At 39.4% G+C, this 16046-nt stretch overlaps 1 protein-coding gene across 1 annotated transcript in view; it reads right to left on the bottom strand.

Moving 5' to 3' along the window:
- Nucleotides 1-4462: 4462 nt before the first annotated feature.
- TMEM132B (transmembrane protein 132B) overlaps nt 4463-16046 on the bottom strand; it is a 260407-nt gene continuing 248823 nt past the window's right edge. The window contains exons 7-9 of the mRNA XM_009555727.2: nt 12999-13272; nt 11449-11640; nt 4463-10232 (exon numbers count right to left, since the gene is read on the bottom strand). Coding sequence (XP_009554022.2) covers nt 9078-10232; nt 11449-11640; nt 12999-13272 — 1621 coding nt within the window. The 3' untranslated portion in view covers nt 4463-9077. The remainder of the gene's footprint in view (nt 10233-11448; nt 11641-12998; nt 13273-16046) is intronic.

Raw genomic sequence — 16046 nt, forward strand, 5'->3', positions numbered from 1 at the left:
GGCTTTAATAGGATGTCAGCCTTAGCCGAGCATTGTTGTGAGCCAGCATAGTAATCCTTAGGTTCGATATTTTTCACCGAAGCCTGACTTTGTCAGAGCCTTGTGTGAGCAGTGTTTTCGAAACATCCCTTGGCTAACTTGCTGTGTAGCTGAGTTGGACTCCACAACAGCCTTTGCCACCTTTGTGTCACATTTGGGGATCTTCAGGACATTGCAGTAGCATTAGTTTAGGCCCTCAGTGGCAAATATCAAGAAACGAAGAGCCATGCCATGCTCTTATGGGTGTGTCTTTGCCTTCTTCTGTGTCACTGTCATATGGGGCAGTTATGAGCTAATTAATAACAATGAAATGTTTCTTTTGCACAAAAATCCCAGAATGAGCCTCAGCAAGGTAAGGAAAGGAAAAGCAGCAATCAAATTGGTAACCCGAGAGGTGGATTGTGTGTTGTCCTGTGGTTCCTGGTCAGTAGACAATGGTCTGCTGTGTCTCGTCTTCTTGGTGCAGCCCTCCCCTGAGTCAGGCTCATCTTGACAAGCGAGGCCACGGTGTCTGAGAGGCGTGCTGTGGCCAGCAGAGATGTCCCAGCCCTGCTGTGAGGGGTGTGCTCAACGATGGAGTTTTTGAGCTATTTCTGATTTCTTCCAGCCCTGCTGAGCCCCTTCCCCTCTCCTTCTCAGAAGGCTCTGAGTTGAGGAGAGCTCAGCACTGCTGTTTCTTGTTTGTGCAGCCCCTTCTCCTGTTCTGAGGGCAGACTTCTGTAATGGGGGGTGGTGGTGGCATCACCGATGTGCCTTCAATCCTCAGGAAGAACAACAGCTGAAATGGTCTTTTGTGCTTAAAGTACAGCGGGGGGGGATTCTGGCTGTCCCATTTTATTCAATAACTGATGTCACTGGAATTAACATCCCCGGGCTTTATATAAAGCTCTCAATTTTGCTTTTTGTATCCTGCTATGTAGCAATCTCTTTAGTCCTTGCTACATTCCAGAAAAAAAAAGAAAAAGATTCTTGTAACTTGTCTTTGTGAATCAGGCTTTTGGAAGTGAACAAGTGATTTAGTTTGTGTTGGAAGGGACCTTAAAGATCATCTAGTTCCAACGATTTAGATTTAAAGAACAGGATAACACAACATTTTCATTTAAATTGTCCAATTTAGTGCGATCAGCTCGATATTCTATGATTCTATGATATATGTGCATGTATGCTATATGCTATGTAGCACAGTATATGTGGCATAAATACGTCTTATTTCCTGTGCCTGGGATTAAAAGCATTACCTATACCCAGTTAATACACACCAAGGGGAAACATTAACAAAGGTTTAACCATACACTCACAATGAGTTCCCCTCTGTAGTTTTACTTCCTTGCACTAGTCCGGTGTCTTTCCTTAGCTCACTGCCTGCCTGGGATTTGGCCCTTCAATGTATACTAAATTGAATTGAATTGTGAAAATGAGGCACACTCTTAATGTATCTATTGAAAATAAAATGAAGTACCTAATTTTCCATAGAATATTTTACCTCAAGAAAATGGCTGATTTGTAGCCTGCAGTATAGCAAGTGACGTCTGTTGATATACATGACAATTTTTCGAATAATTGAATACATTGCTAATTCTTAATGAACGGTAATGTCATCTTGTGCTTTTTTTCAGACGGGTTAAGCTTTAATTATGGGATTTCTGGGTTTCTGATCATTCATTCTTTTGAAAGAAAATGCAATTAACTTATGCTTCACTTTTTTAAGCCCTTTAAGATAGGTGGTGTTTTCTGTGATGAGAGAGAATCATTGCAAAGATTATAGACCACAAATTTCAACAAAGAACAAATTTCAGTTCTTATGTGAGGTCTGACATTACTCCACACTAGACTGTGTATTTCATCTGATACTGAGATCCTTCCGGTACCTGAAGTGGGGTACAGGAAAGCTGCGGAGGGAGTGTTTACAAAGGCTTGTAGTGACAGGATGAGGGGCAATGGCTATAAATCCCACCGGCACATGTACTCAGAAAAGAGGATGTGTGGAACAATAAGCAGAAGAACATATTAATGTTATTAAGTATTGATGTGCAAGTGTGTTCCCTTTGCCACCAGCTAGGCTCCAAGTTTGGCCAGCACAGCTGCTGTGGGCTTTGGTTTGGCTGGCAGCAGAACCCAGCAGAGCAAGAAGTCCTGCTTGCATTTAAAGTCATGACAATTCCAGTGGGATCAAGATTATATCCTACTGTAGGCTCTGTTCTGGTGCTATTTGAGCACAGGATATAACTAAGGGACAAGGTTTCCGTGTCAATGTATTGTAAAATGGCATCATTCTTCATAATGAATGTCTAAATTATAAATATACTATAGATAGACCTAATTTTATAATAGTCATAGATGTCAGCGAGATCAGAATTTTGTTCATATGGCTTATGCTTTTTTTGTTTTTAAAGCCTAGTATTAAAAAAATATTTCTACAGATAAACTATGGCATGGGAAAGTGTATTCTGCTCAGCCTACCACAGTTTTAAATTAGAGGATTAAAAACATCTCCTGTTCATTTCCACTAAAGCTTGAGCTCCTTACTTGATTTTTATATCATCAGATCCCATTGATTTTTATATCATCAGATCCCATTGATTTTTATATAGACTAAGCCAAGTTTATCAGAAGGAATGATATAAGTCTTCATCTGAATTGGTTTATAAATCCTTATGCTGATAAGTGTGTTTCTGGAAGCAAGTAACAGTATGGTACACTTTAAATGTCTCAGAACAGGCCTCAAAACATCATCCACTCTCCTTTAGCTTCTTAAATAAGCCACCTCTTTCAATAAGATACTTCAATTTTATTCCCTCAGTAACAAAAATTTTGCAGACCCTGGGGATGCGGCTCACTGGAATAGGGAAAAAAAAGAAATAAATGTTATGCTCTAAGGACTATATTGGGAGGGTGCAGGATTACAAAGAATAACTACTGTTGCACAATGGCTCCTTTTTCACCAAAGAAGCTCTCTTAAGCTTCATGAATTCTACATGATGCAATGTGTCACCAGTTACATAAACTCTAAACACCACCACTCGCTCTGTTTACTACCAGCTAGCGGTGCTGCGGATGGGAAACAGCAGGGTCCAGTTTTATGTTGTACAAGGACATATCCAACCTCTCAGGCTCCAAACCTGTCTAGTACTTGTGTGTCTCTGGTCCTGTCTCAGTCCAGATCCTAACGAGACCAGTGGGAGTTTAAACTGAGACAGCCTTCAGCATTTAGCTTGGTTAATTTGTGACAAATATCACTAAGTGAGGTTTTTCCCTGCCAGATCCTCAGGGCTCACTTTTTTGGGAAGAAAAAAAAAAAAGTTATATTTAAGACTATTTTCTGTAAAATCTCAAAGTCTGATACCTTTAGTTGTACCAAGCAGAGCAATGCAGTGTGAATAGATCCACCGGCATCTCTTTTGTAAGGCTGCTAAAGGAAAAAGTGTCGTAGTAATGGTCAAATAGGGACCAAATATAACTGCCAGTACAAAAAAAAATTGTGATTTATGGAAAATTTTTCTTATTTTACCACTGAGACTACTAAGTGGTGACTGACTGGAATTGGTGCCCAAACCACATTAAAGTTCAGGTTCTCTGAGGCCCTTCCTAAATCACAGTTTTCAAGCCATTCATCCAATTGACTTTAGATGAAAACATATTTCAATACATTAAAAATTACAATAGCAATCATGAAATCACTGAGGTGATGTTAAATTCCTTCCCTTAGTACAAAGGCAGCCCATACCTTTGCAGTGAGTTTGGACAGTCAGATCTCAAAGGTGGTCCAGCTGAAAACAGGAAAAGCTGGTGGGGACGGGCACCTCGCAAGCACTGAGCTGCAGTGCCGCATTGTCTGCAGCGAACCTGGGAGGCTGCAGGAGTCTGTGTTTCTGGTTCTGCCACCAAGATCTTGAGCAAGAGCTGAAAACTGAGGCTCAGTTTCATGGCTCTTGCGATGAGGTCAGTGTTCATTTAATAATTTTGAGACCCTGAGTCTAATGGGCACATAAGGAAATTCAGAGCACTGAATCAAATGTGGCCTATGATGATCCGCACTGAGGAGTGAAAGGGACAGGTCAAGTTTGTTACCTTTCCCTTTAGATCCAAACATACCTCTACTGTGCTTTGCAAGACTATGCCCGTTTAATACATTCCTCTGTTCTTTACATTTGGTGTTGGCAAAGGATCGCTCACGGCAAGAAGAGAGGGCTGGAGCGCCGATTGTGGGGAAGGTTGGGTGAAACACTTGGACTATATAATCTGGTAATTGGTGTTGCTTTGCACAAGGAGGCACATCAGCAATCCACACGCTGGTGATTCACTCTTCACACGGCAGAGGCACATCACCCTCAACCCAACCAGCAGATCACCCTGACCAGTACAAAGGCAAAATGGTTTAGTCAGTTTTTAAAGAAATTGCATGAACATTACTGTTTATTTCTCCAGCAGGATCTGTTTCTTTCACAATCTTTCATTGCTTCTTCTCTGAAGAGTGCAGTCTTTATTTCAGACATCTGCCTATAGAAAATAAGTATCGGCACATTTAAAGATGAAAACTGAGGCTTGAATAACTTAACATACAAATTACACAGATATAAAAGTTCTCTTTCATTGTCTTAACTTACAGTTTATTTTGTACAGAATTCATTATGTTATACATCTAAGACTTATATTGTATAAATATCTTGGGTGTGATGTATATACATATTCAGTGTTATAGATTCAGCAATTAATGTATGCATTTCACAATACACTATAGTGTATTTCAATGTAGTGCACATGATTTATATTTCAGAAAAGAGCATAACCGCTATGAAAAAACTGGTATTTCATTCATAGGGTACTCTACCTTGAAATACAGGTTTTTTTCCATTATATAATGGACTGCACTGTGTCGTATGGCTGTAAGATTTTCTTGTACATTCTCCAATGTGAATTAAGAAACAGCAGCTCAAAATGTTAATCTATGTGGTTCTACATCAAGAGAAGAGCAGGGCACTGGTTTCCTAAGTTCGTATTTAAATAAGAAGAAGGCATAGAGAAGCCACATTGAGCGAGGCTGTGTGTGATGGCCAAACGAAATAAAAAGCTCTGCACAGATGAGAACTATGAGCTCTCGCTCCTCCATTCTCCGTATGCCAGTGCTCAGCTACCATGAATCACTCAGCTCTGACTGCAGGAGTTGAGATTCAGGCATCAGCTTCATTGTTAAAGCTCACAAACTCCCCATGTTCCATTAATACACTCTCTGCTTACAGAATTTTTCCAGTGTCTCCTGGTATTTGTATTGATACGGCACAGTCTTTCCTTGGGAGCCAGCAAAGACACTCACTCCCAATGTCATCTCTAAACCTGCCGTAAGTAAGATTTGCTGTTTGTTCAGTATTAAATTACACACATGGATTTTCTGGGCACTACTCAAGCATAATTCTAATTAATCTGTCAGTATAGTTTCTGCTTTGTTTTTTAGACAATTCTAGTTTCCTGCATACATACATACATACTTACATACATACATATTGTGCCTTTTGATCATTTGGCTACTGTTACTTCGTAATCTCAAAAGCAGAGATTCTTTTATCAACTTATAAATGCTGTTCATTTTGACAGCAAAGCGGAATATTACATATCCCATGAATATGACATTAGTACATAAGTCATTATTTTAAAAGAGCCATTGAGGAAAATCTAGGTGAAATAGAAAACTGCGGAGTTTTTAATTAATTTTAAATTAAATTTACTTACATTTGACGTATGTCATTATTTTGAAGCTAACATTTGAGATATTTCATTTTAAAAGGGCTGATCAACTCAGAACTATATTTTTCATTAAATATATTTATCTAAACCTTTTCCTTTCGATTTTATGATCACTAGTGTAAGCGCTTAAACCAGCATAAATCCAGAATGACTCCACTTTATGGTGTTACCACAGTTTTAGTGAGGATAGAATTCTTTCTTCCCACTTCTTTTGTTTTTCTTATTGCCATTTTTCTATGCAAGAACTTTCATGTAACAACATGTGGTGTAAAACAAAAGGTAATATGAATCAGCAGTTGTACATTATTTTCTCCCACTGCCTGATTTGGGAAGGAGTCTTTTTTGTGGATGCTGTCTCCAATTCCATTGTTTAGCTGATCACCAGTAGTGGCTGTACTCCTTTCTAACAGCCTATATTTGTAATTTAACATTGGGATAGATATGTGTCTGATGTCTACAACTACAAAAGTCAGGACTCTAAAGAAGCCCCACATTAGGTGGCCACTGAGCCACCTAAAAACCTCATTGAAGAACTTCTCGCCCATGCCGATGGATGCTGGGCACACCCCAGCTGGAAGTAAGGTTCTCTCTCAGAGTGCATTTTAGATGCACACTCAAACACCAGAATGGAAGTATTGCTGGTCCAACGCTAACAGTCCTGGAACCCTGCTTTTATCACTGTCTTTAGCAGCAACATCTGAAAGCACAGGGTTTGCAAGCTACAGAACAAGTAAATTCTGAATAATTCTGAGGTCTCCTTTGGTGGCTTCTGGCAATGTCCACACTGCATGTAGGACAGTCCGTCCTCTACACATTAGGCTGCAGCAAGAATGTAGAGATGCTTGTAGGTACTATGGACAGCCAGGGATTTGGCCTCAGATACAAGTTCAAGGACACAACATCACCATAGAGAGGCACCCAAACTTAGTGATCCTCAATATTTCAAGCCGTAGCTCTTGAAGGAAAATTTCCTGAACAAGTAAGTAAAGCTGTTGCCTCCTGTTACCTGTTAATGAGCGAGAAGAGCAGCTCAGGGGAACTGTAGATCCCTGGGCACTCACTCTGCTCATGTGGCGCTGACTAGGGCTGGAGTTCAGCATCCACTGGTGTGCTTAGCAGCATTGGGGCCACACTGAAGAAATGGGTCATGGAGCCCAGTACACTGCTTTGAGATCATCAGTTCACTGGTAAACTGACAGACATGCATTCATCCAGACAGCTGTGCTGTTTGCCCTCTGCAGCTACCATCAGCAAGTTTTTTTCCTCTGATTCCAAGTTTAAATTTATTTGTGGTTGACTTTTACACATTTACTCTTGTGCGAACAATACTCTTGGCTTGTGGTTGGACCAAAGAGAAAATGTTAGGAAGAGATGTTAAATTCTAAAAAAGGATTTTCGTCTTGTAAGCAATAAGGATCATAGTAGGCATTATTATTTCCCTACAAGGTCTGGATCATTTAAACAGGAGAAAACATTCGTTAAACAACCCAAGACTGTATTTGACGCACAAGTGCTGCATCCCTTATGAAACAGAAACAGGTCTGTGCTTTATTATTTTCTCTACTTAAAATTAGATTATAACAGATGCCATCCCCTCACTATGCAGTTCAGCGCCAGCAAACATAAGTCTTCAATCACTTATATAAGCCTAGTGTCCTCACTTTGTAGCCTCACCATTAAAATTCTCATGTTTTACTGCAGTTATATTAAACGTGTTCCCAGTCGTGCATTAGGATCCAAATGCAGAATTTCCCATAGTTAAGGTTGTCTGGTCTAACAGCAGAACTGAATTATAAAATTCAAATCCTATCTTGATCTACATAAGAGATGGGAGCTGTGGTATGTAAGACAGTTGTATTTTGGATCTTGGATATTTATTGCACAAGATCCATCACAAGAACATGTTCTTTATTGGTTTTGTTAAGTGTTATATAGATTCAGGGTTTTTTCTAACTGTAATTTTCAATTTCTTTCAATCATCCTTCAGTAAAAAAAATACACGTAATGCATACAAAATGGCAGCTTGAGGCTCCAGCATGTTTTCCTTGTTAAAACTGAGAATAGTCACTTTATAATGTGCCAAACATCTTTTCTTTCCTTCTTCCTTTTTTAATGAAACATGGTGTAAAAGTTTTCTCTGTAGCAGCCTTATGATCAGAGATGTTTTAGACAAGGTCTGGGCCATAAGCTGTTGAGCATGGACTTCTTTGTCCAAATAAACACTACTGCCAATGTATTAATTAGCACAGAATAACAATGACTCCAAGCCTTTGCTTATTTGCTAGGAAATTTCCTTCCTATCCTCTGCAATTCAACACCACCTTTGACTTTCTCATTCTGACAACGTGTATTGTCAACCGAGCTGCTGATTCAGCAAAGCATTTTCCTTTGAAGTATGTGCTGGTTCGTTGCAGGTTACTTTTTCATGTTAGCAATGACAAAAGTAAACCCAGGGCTACTCCTTGATTTTTATTTTCCAGGGTTTATTATTGTATTTACATTTCCCTGTAAGAAGATACAACCCTTCCCAGTAAGAGTTCTAATACCTTTCTGTTTCAAATACTAACGACCCATATGGAAAGGAGAAAGATAATCTGTGATGAAGGAGGTATCTCTAGGGGCTGATGCAGATGAATAGAAAACTTAAATCATTATAAATATTACTGTACTACACTTTGGTACAACAACAAAAAAAAAAAGCCTTCAAAGAAAATATTTAATATTCCCTAAGTCAAATAAAATTCATAAACAATAGGAGAAGAAATTAACCACATGGGGAGTTTTATATCTGTAAAAAATAATGAGACTACTTGGCTGCATTGCACATAGGCAATAAAATTAGATTCATTTAGATCACTTTTAATGTAAGCCTCATTTTGGGCTTTAAGAAAGAAATGTCCACTGTGCTTTACAAAGGACGACGACTAGAAAAATCAATGCAAACATACATCCCTTTCTTTTCTGATTTATCATTTATCGTGAGAGATGACAAACAGATGAAGTCTCCTCTGAGTCTGAGCGTAGTTGTATTAGCATTTTGCTAGTACCAGGCAGTATACAAGAACAGCCATCGTGTGTGACACCTCCAACACCTACAAGTAGCTGTTCTAGGGGCACATCCTGGTTTGCGGTGAAACAGGTTTAAGCCAGCCAGCCTCTTGTACCTGCTCAGTGATACCAGGTTATCATCTCAGTAACTCCAAGGTTGGACTGTCTTGTTCCTATTGCTGACTGGACTGACTGCTCCACCATCCATAAACAGAAGGCATAAAGGTGATTACAAACATAAGAAAGTAGTTTTACATATTGTCTTGCAGTCTTTCCATATAGTCCCTAAGTTCCTTGGAATCACCAAGATTCATATCTTGGCATACCCATTTAATATTATCATCACTGTCAAATAGAATTGAATTGGTGTAGGGGCCTCCATCCTCCGGCAGTATTGTTGTATATGAAGTGAACTTTACTCGCTTCTGCTTTGGCCCAGAAGGATTTATAGGTTCACTTTTAACTTCTTTTTCACAAAGGTACTCAGAAGATCTGAGGATATGATTATGAAGAGTCTTCTGAGAACTCCCATTAAGGAGAAAGTTGCTTTCTTCAAACTGCAGTCCTCTGTCAATCATGGTAGTGCACTCCTCTGAAGGGAGCGAAATGTCAACTGGGTTTTCCAGCAGTTCAACCTCATTTCCAAGCCAGACCCAATCATGGGAATGGGGGATGTTGCCTTGCTCACTCACAGCAAACCTTTTGTGCCTGTACTTCCAAGCAAATGCCACACAGTTAATCAAAAAGACCAAGATTGCTAAGCAGAAAACACACAGCAGGGCATACATGCCGATCTCCAAATCTGTTAATCCTCTTGAAGTCAATGTGAGATCACTGGGATTATTTTCTCCTGGTATTTCTGCTTGTGTAGGGAAACCTGTGAATGCAGTTGGGTTATTTGGGAGCTGGCCATCCTCCAGGGACTCCTGATCAATGGGAGATATGAAAGTTGTGCTTTTATTTGCATTGTCCTCGTGACTGGACATGTCCTCATGGGGTTTGGACCATTCTTGTGCTGTCCTCTCTTGTTCTGAAAGTTTCTCTATAGAATTGCTTGCATGGCTTTTAAAATCTCTATCAACATCATCAATGTCATTCGTGCTTCCTTTTTGGTCAGAATCTTTTTGACCAAACTTCACCTTGACACTTCCTTTCCCAACAGCCAGAATGCTCTTCCGCTTAGTCTTCTGACATGGCTCACTGATGACCATTTCAATTTTAATCAAAGGTCCTTGCCCATCCCCTTCTGCCACTACCCCAGGCCATTTAGACTGAAGGTTTTGGTGAGCAGACACCACCATCTCATCCAGTGAAGTGATGGTGATCGAGAAGTCCTTGGAGTCATAGATATCTAATGGTGTCACTGACCCATCACTGAACAAAATCCAGGCACTGACTATGGCTTCCTGGAGAGAGAGGATGAGAAAAAAATGTGTGAAAAGTAACAGAGCATATACCAGACACTCAGTTGTTTTAAGGCTTTTTGACACTGGCAAAATAAAGCTTAACTTTGGTTTATTTTGTTTCTAAAAGAAAAAGAAAAATGTAAATGTCTGCTCTTGCTTCTTATTTTCCTCTTGTAGATTTGTGTCCTCTAGACCACTTAGGCATTTATCTCATCTTCAGGAGCTATCAAAGCGACGGTCATCTAAATTTAATCAAAGATGCTCTTCTTTTCAGTCTGAAGTGCAAAGCCTCTTTTGAATGCCAGGGCCTTGTGATGAAAATAATCATATTTTCAAAATCCCAGTTAATTAATTTTATAAAGGGCTTAAGGGGAGAACTTCTGTAATACTGCAGTTCTAATGCCATATTTAATAAAACGTGCAGAGCTGTTATGTCAGAATAGTGATCTCACTCAGCTCATTGAAACAAACTAGGTTAAGAACACATCTCAACGCAGTATTTTACATTTTCCATCATGCTTTCAAATATGCAAGATTATGTGAAATATGCAAAAGTGATTGTAGTCCTTTTTGGGAACTATAAAAACACACAAACCTACCATTTTTAAGAATGTTTTCATCAAAACAATCCATCATCTGCAAATTGCTAGTGCTAAAAAGATAGTTACCCTTTGTCTAGTGACACAGAGTTTTCATTCTATAATAAATAGAATTATAAATAAAGTACATGTACTTTATTCTATTTTATCACGGAAAGCTATTGAAATCCTCCGATTATATGATTTGAAGTAAGCACAAACTCATCTAATGAAAACTGCTGTTCCTGCAGCCAAAAGGTCCTTTAGGCTGAACTGACTTTGTAACAGGCTATTAAGGTGTGGAGTTTGTACCTCTGCTTACATAGCTGCGCCGTATTTTCCCAGAGATAAAGTGTCTGGAGTGGTACGTATGTGCTGCCCGCGCATGCGTCACGCTGTAGAAATGTCCATGTTGTGCAGGTCTCCAGACTAGTTCTAAAGAGTTTCCTGGTCATTCTGCACGATCGTTTGCTCCTGTAGGACTTGGTCAGTGAGCCTTTGCTATGTTAAGTTACTGCTTTTCACAAAGCCATGAATAACGTGTGCTGCCTAAAATTTCCAGCAAGTAGCTTTTCCCCAGCTTCTGACAAAGCACAGTAAACAAAGACACTCATTCCAAATACTGTTTTGGAACATACCTGTTTTGGAGTATGAAGGATATCGTATGCAGAGGTGGTAGAAACGATAGCTCTCTTATTTCCCTTGCTGATTTGTAAGGAGAGGGACAAGCCTGAAACCAGTTGTACTCCTAGATCTGTAATGGTTACACGGTCATCTAGAACTATCACTGTCTTCTCTGCCAAGATGGAATCGGAAAGAGGTGACAGGACCTTGAAAGAGAAAGCAAACGCCTTGCATGAAACAGCAACTAACTGTGTTGTAAAGACTCTAATCGGCCTAACACTTTGGATTAATCTCAGGTCTGTCACATCCGTGTAAAAGCTATAACCATTGTTTCCCCCAAGACATTGCATTCCTTTGCTGCTAAATTACTTTCTTGACAAAAATAATTTAATAAAACAACCAATCACTTCAAAATTCTAACTTCATCTCAACAATGCAGTATAGATTAAACGGATCTGCTTTTTAAAGCAAAAAATCATTTTTGTGTGGTCTATAAAACCACACAAATGCAGTATAGCGCAAGACATAGTGTAAGACACTGATTAAGGCTGAAACTCAATAAGGAAATAAGTAAGTGTACGAAGCCTGCCTGATAGGAACTTGGCCTGATGCCTTTATAGGGACAGAGGACCTGAAAGAAATGAAAGAGATTTGCAAAAGGACTTTGAAAATCCCACTGGGTGCCTGTCTACATTTTTCACTGCCAAAATAGTCCTGTCACTTTGCTCTAAGATCTTATTTCTAACATGCTCATGAGGAGACAGTCGTCTTTCTACTGATGCCAGAAAGGGTTGGTTGAAGCCCGAAATATTAGAGGTGCAATTTGTCAAAACAACAGCAACCTACAGCATAGCTACCTTCTGCTCTTTTCTAGTCACTAGAGTGAAAGAGACATTCTAAGGGCAGAAATCCCTTGACCTCTGTCTAATGTTTGTTTTTGGCTGAAGGGAGCTGAGCCCTAAAAGTACCCATTACTGTTTGTTGACTACAAATGAAATTTAGCGTGACTGGAACATTATGGATACTTACAATTAATAAGAGCCCTGATGCTTGTATTCCTTTATTTTCTTTAAGAAATATGCGTGAAGTAAGATAGAGAGACAAGTGGTGAACATGAACATTCTGAAAGATTTCTGAAGATTACTTTTTGTGTCCTTTCTTTGTGTTTTGTGAACATAAAGGGGCTAATTTTTCAAAGACGTTAAGCATATAAAGATGCATGTAGATCTTTGGTAAAATTTCCTAACAGTTAGGTTCATAACGTCCCATTTAAATTAGTTGTGTGCATCATGTAACCTGTTCCACTGTTCAGAAAATCTCATTGTTTTCCTTATCACATTAACATGGATAATCCCTTTGGAAGTTACACCTACAGGTATTTTATGGAAGTGACAAATAGAAACAAATGAAAACCCACTCCAACTTTCTTTCATATTTGGCATGTAATTTTCTTCAGCTTATTTTTTTCTAAGAGCAATTAATTTTATAAGCTAATTAGCTATTGTGTGTGCGTGCGCATTCAGAACTTTCTCTATGGAAGCTGCAGATACACCTTAGGTTGTACCTGGACTGTGGTGATGCCATGCTCACGACCAACCAGAACTCGTCCATCTTGAAGCTTAGCAATCTTGGGTTCTTCTACCTTCATGAAATCAGTCACAAGGTCAGTGATGTCAAACTGCCACTCAGAGCCTAGCATATAGGTCAAGTGGCCTCCAAACTCAGAGGATTCAGCTACAAACTGTGTGAGGACTCGCACCATGGCATGCTGATACTGCAGGGTACAACCTTTTCCTTTTTTCTCATCATCCTCTTCATCCTCACTGTCTCGGGTAGGCCTGTAAATAAATCCAGGTTTGTCATCTGATTTGGCACTGCAGAGCTCCAGTTGCACGGTATTTTCAAATACAGTAATGTTATCGTTTGCTACTTTGTGAGAAATGGAAATCAGATTTTGGGGGTGAACGTTACTAAATCTGGGTGAGATGCTTGTCCAGATTTTTTTGTGCTGTACAATTCAAAAGCTACTGTCACATCTGCCAGTGAATTCTTTGCTTGAGTGGGACCCCCCCCAGCAACTTGTCTGCCAGCGCTGAGATTTCAGTGGGACCATCGCTTGTTCACTGTCTCCAAGTGGCACTTAAGTCTTGCAGAGGGCTAAAGAAAGCAGTGTAAAATGCTTAGAGGACAATTCTGGAACAAACCCCTGTAGCATCTCAGCATGGATGGGAGAAGAGATTTTATCATGCTTTCCTCCATTTGCCCATAAACATAGAATCACTTTGATCATCTCTTCAGAACTACTGTAACACACTCAGGATTCCCTGCTTAGGTAATGCCACCCCACTTTATCCCAGGTCTCTATTCATAGCTTCATTAAGCCCTTTGCAATTGAGAAATGTACCATTAAATCCCACAAAGCTCATGCAAGTGTCTGGTATATTTGGTCACGTAATAACTACACGGGCTTCCAAAGAACCAAATAAGGCACACATGTTACCACTCAGGACATCATTACCGTGCCAGGCTGGTGAGATGACCACTCGCCGCACAGAAACAACTGCAGCATTAACACACTTTATTTACCTTTTTCTGACTATCTGTCCCCCTTGCAGCATCTAACCCCTGACAATATAACAGCTTGCCTTAAGCCTTGTGTAAGGCATCACAGTGATTTGTACATGATAGCAGTGGTGTAACATCTTACAGAGTTTTGTCTGGTTTAAAGCCCAGTTTCGCAGCAATTCTTTTGTTGTTGCTATTGTTTATTCCTTTGGACAAACACAGGGATTCTCTTATCTCTTTCAAGTCAGGTATTAAGCACCAGGTGGTCACTTCTTATTATGCCCGCGTGCTGTGGAATCCATTGCTCAGAAATAATTTGCCTTCCTCCTTTACTTATTTTTTGAGCCACTATAGCAAAAGTAGGAAACACAGGGTAAGCCTCTTATTTTTCACACTATTTTGGGAAGTAGTTTCATGTTTACTGTGTTCCTTTATTTTCTCCTTTGAAATACCAGCTATGAAAAACTATTACAAAACAGAATTGCTTTTGTTATAAATAGTTTTATGACAAACAGTAAGCTGAAAACATATCTAGGAAAAGCCCTTGTGCTCTTCAAAATGATCGAAAGTCTTGGTGTTACAGAACCTAATACACTGGAAATACATTTTCAATACATCAATTTTTAGCTTTATATATTTGGCCTCAAGCAAATTGTATTTAGTACAGCCTTTTCGGTTTGTGTGTGTAAAACAAGTGCCCATTGTAATTTCCTGAATGAAACATTGAATAACACTGAATTGCTAAGAAAAAAAAAAAAGAAACTAAATTAGGATTAACTTACACAAAGAAATTAATCTTACAGAATTAGACTAGCCACGTATTTCAGGAAAATTTTCAGCTGTTCTCAACTTACCACCAAACTGTCAATCTGGACTGTGAGCTGAAGCCAGCTGGTCAGCTAAACAACTGCAAGGAAAGTAAGGGAGATATTCATAGAGCTTATGTGCCCTATGTCTATTTAGATTGCTTTTGGCTTTACAAGAATTTACGAATTCCTTAGTATTCCCAATTCAAATGTATTCCTGTGTTCTGACCCTCTTCAGCTCATACGAAACATAACTCGTCTCTGACTAATCTCAGACCTTGGGAAAACTAGGTTTAGCTCTGAGACTTGAAGATTTAACTCTCTTTTAGTAACACAGGCATTAACATTAGTACCTGTACAGAACTGGAGAAGAATCCACGGGGATTCAAGTAAGACGTACTGATGGGATTTTGGGGAGAAGAACCACAGAACCAGTGGGAACCCATTTGCTTGTGGGAAGAGAGACACAGAACCAGGGTTCTTTGGCTTGAAGAAAAATATTCACACATTCAACATTCACACTAACCTAATCTTTTTACAGAACTTCGTTTTCTGTTACATAAGCAGATGTTTTGCTCAGATCAAATGCGTTACTCTGACTCATATTTATTTCAACACTTACGTATTTCTTCTTTCACTGTCTAAAACTTTAGAGTACTGGACTCTTCAAGTCAAAACAACTTTGAGAAAAAGAATTTTTCAAACCTAGTCCCATACCACTCAGAAATGTGAGTTGTGGGAAAAATGACCAGATACAGAGTGTTTCGTAAGGACAGAGAGTGAGCATTCCTGTCCTTATTACCAGGCTTAAGACTGTATGGGCAACCAGTACCACCAATCCAAAAGAGATGATTCAAGTCCAGCTCTTTCCTTGTGGTATCGCTAACAAACAATGGCAAAGGCTCCATTTCCTTACAAAAAACATCTATAGGCATTTGTATTTGTATACTACTCCTTAGAAATACATGGTTTCTATTGCATGCAAATGCAGCACGTCAGAAAAGCATCCCTAAACCACGGAATGGGCAAGACCCTTCTTAAATCAGTGCCAAGTAAAAAGCAAGGTGTTTGAATTTTCAATATAAGCTTTGCAAGTCTGCTTTACTAGGTACCAATTCAAGTTGGGTTTTTTTTCAGGCAGATGATACCCATTTCCACTTCAAAGCCACAAATCCATGACTCAGTTAGTAAGTCAGAGCATTTCAGTGTTTTGTCTCTATGGGCCAAACAAAATGTTTGAG

Source organism: Cuculus canorus, chromosome 17 (assembly GCF_017976375.1).
Source record: "Cuculus canorus isolate bCucCan1 chromosome 17, bCucCan1.pri, whole genome shotgun sequence".
NCBI lineage: Eukaryota > Metazoa > Chordata > Aves > Cuculiformes > Cuculidae > Cuculus > Cuculus canorus.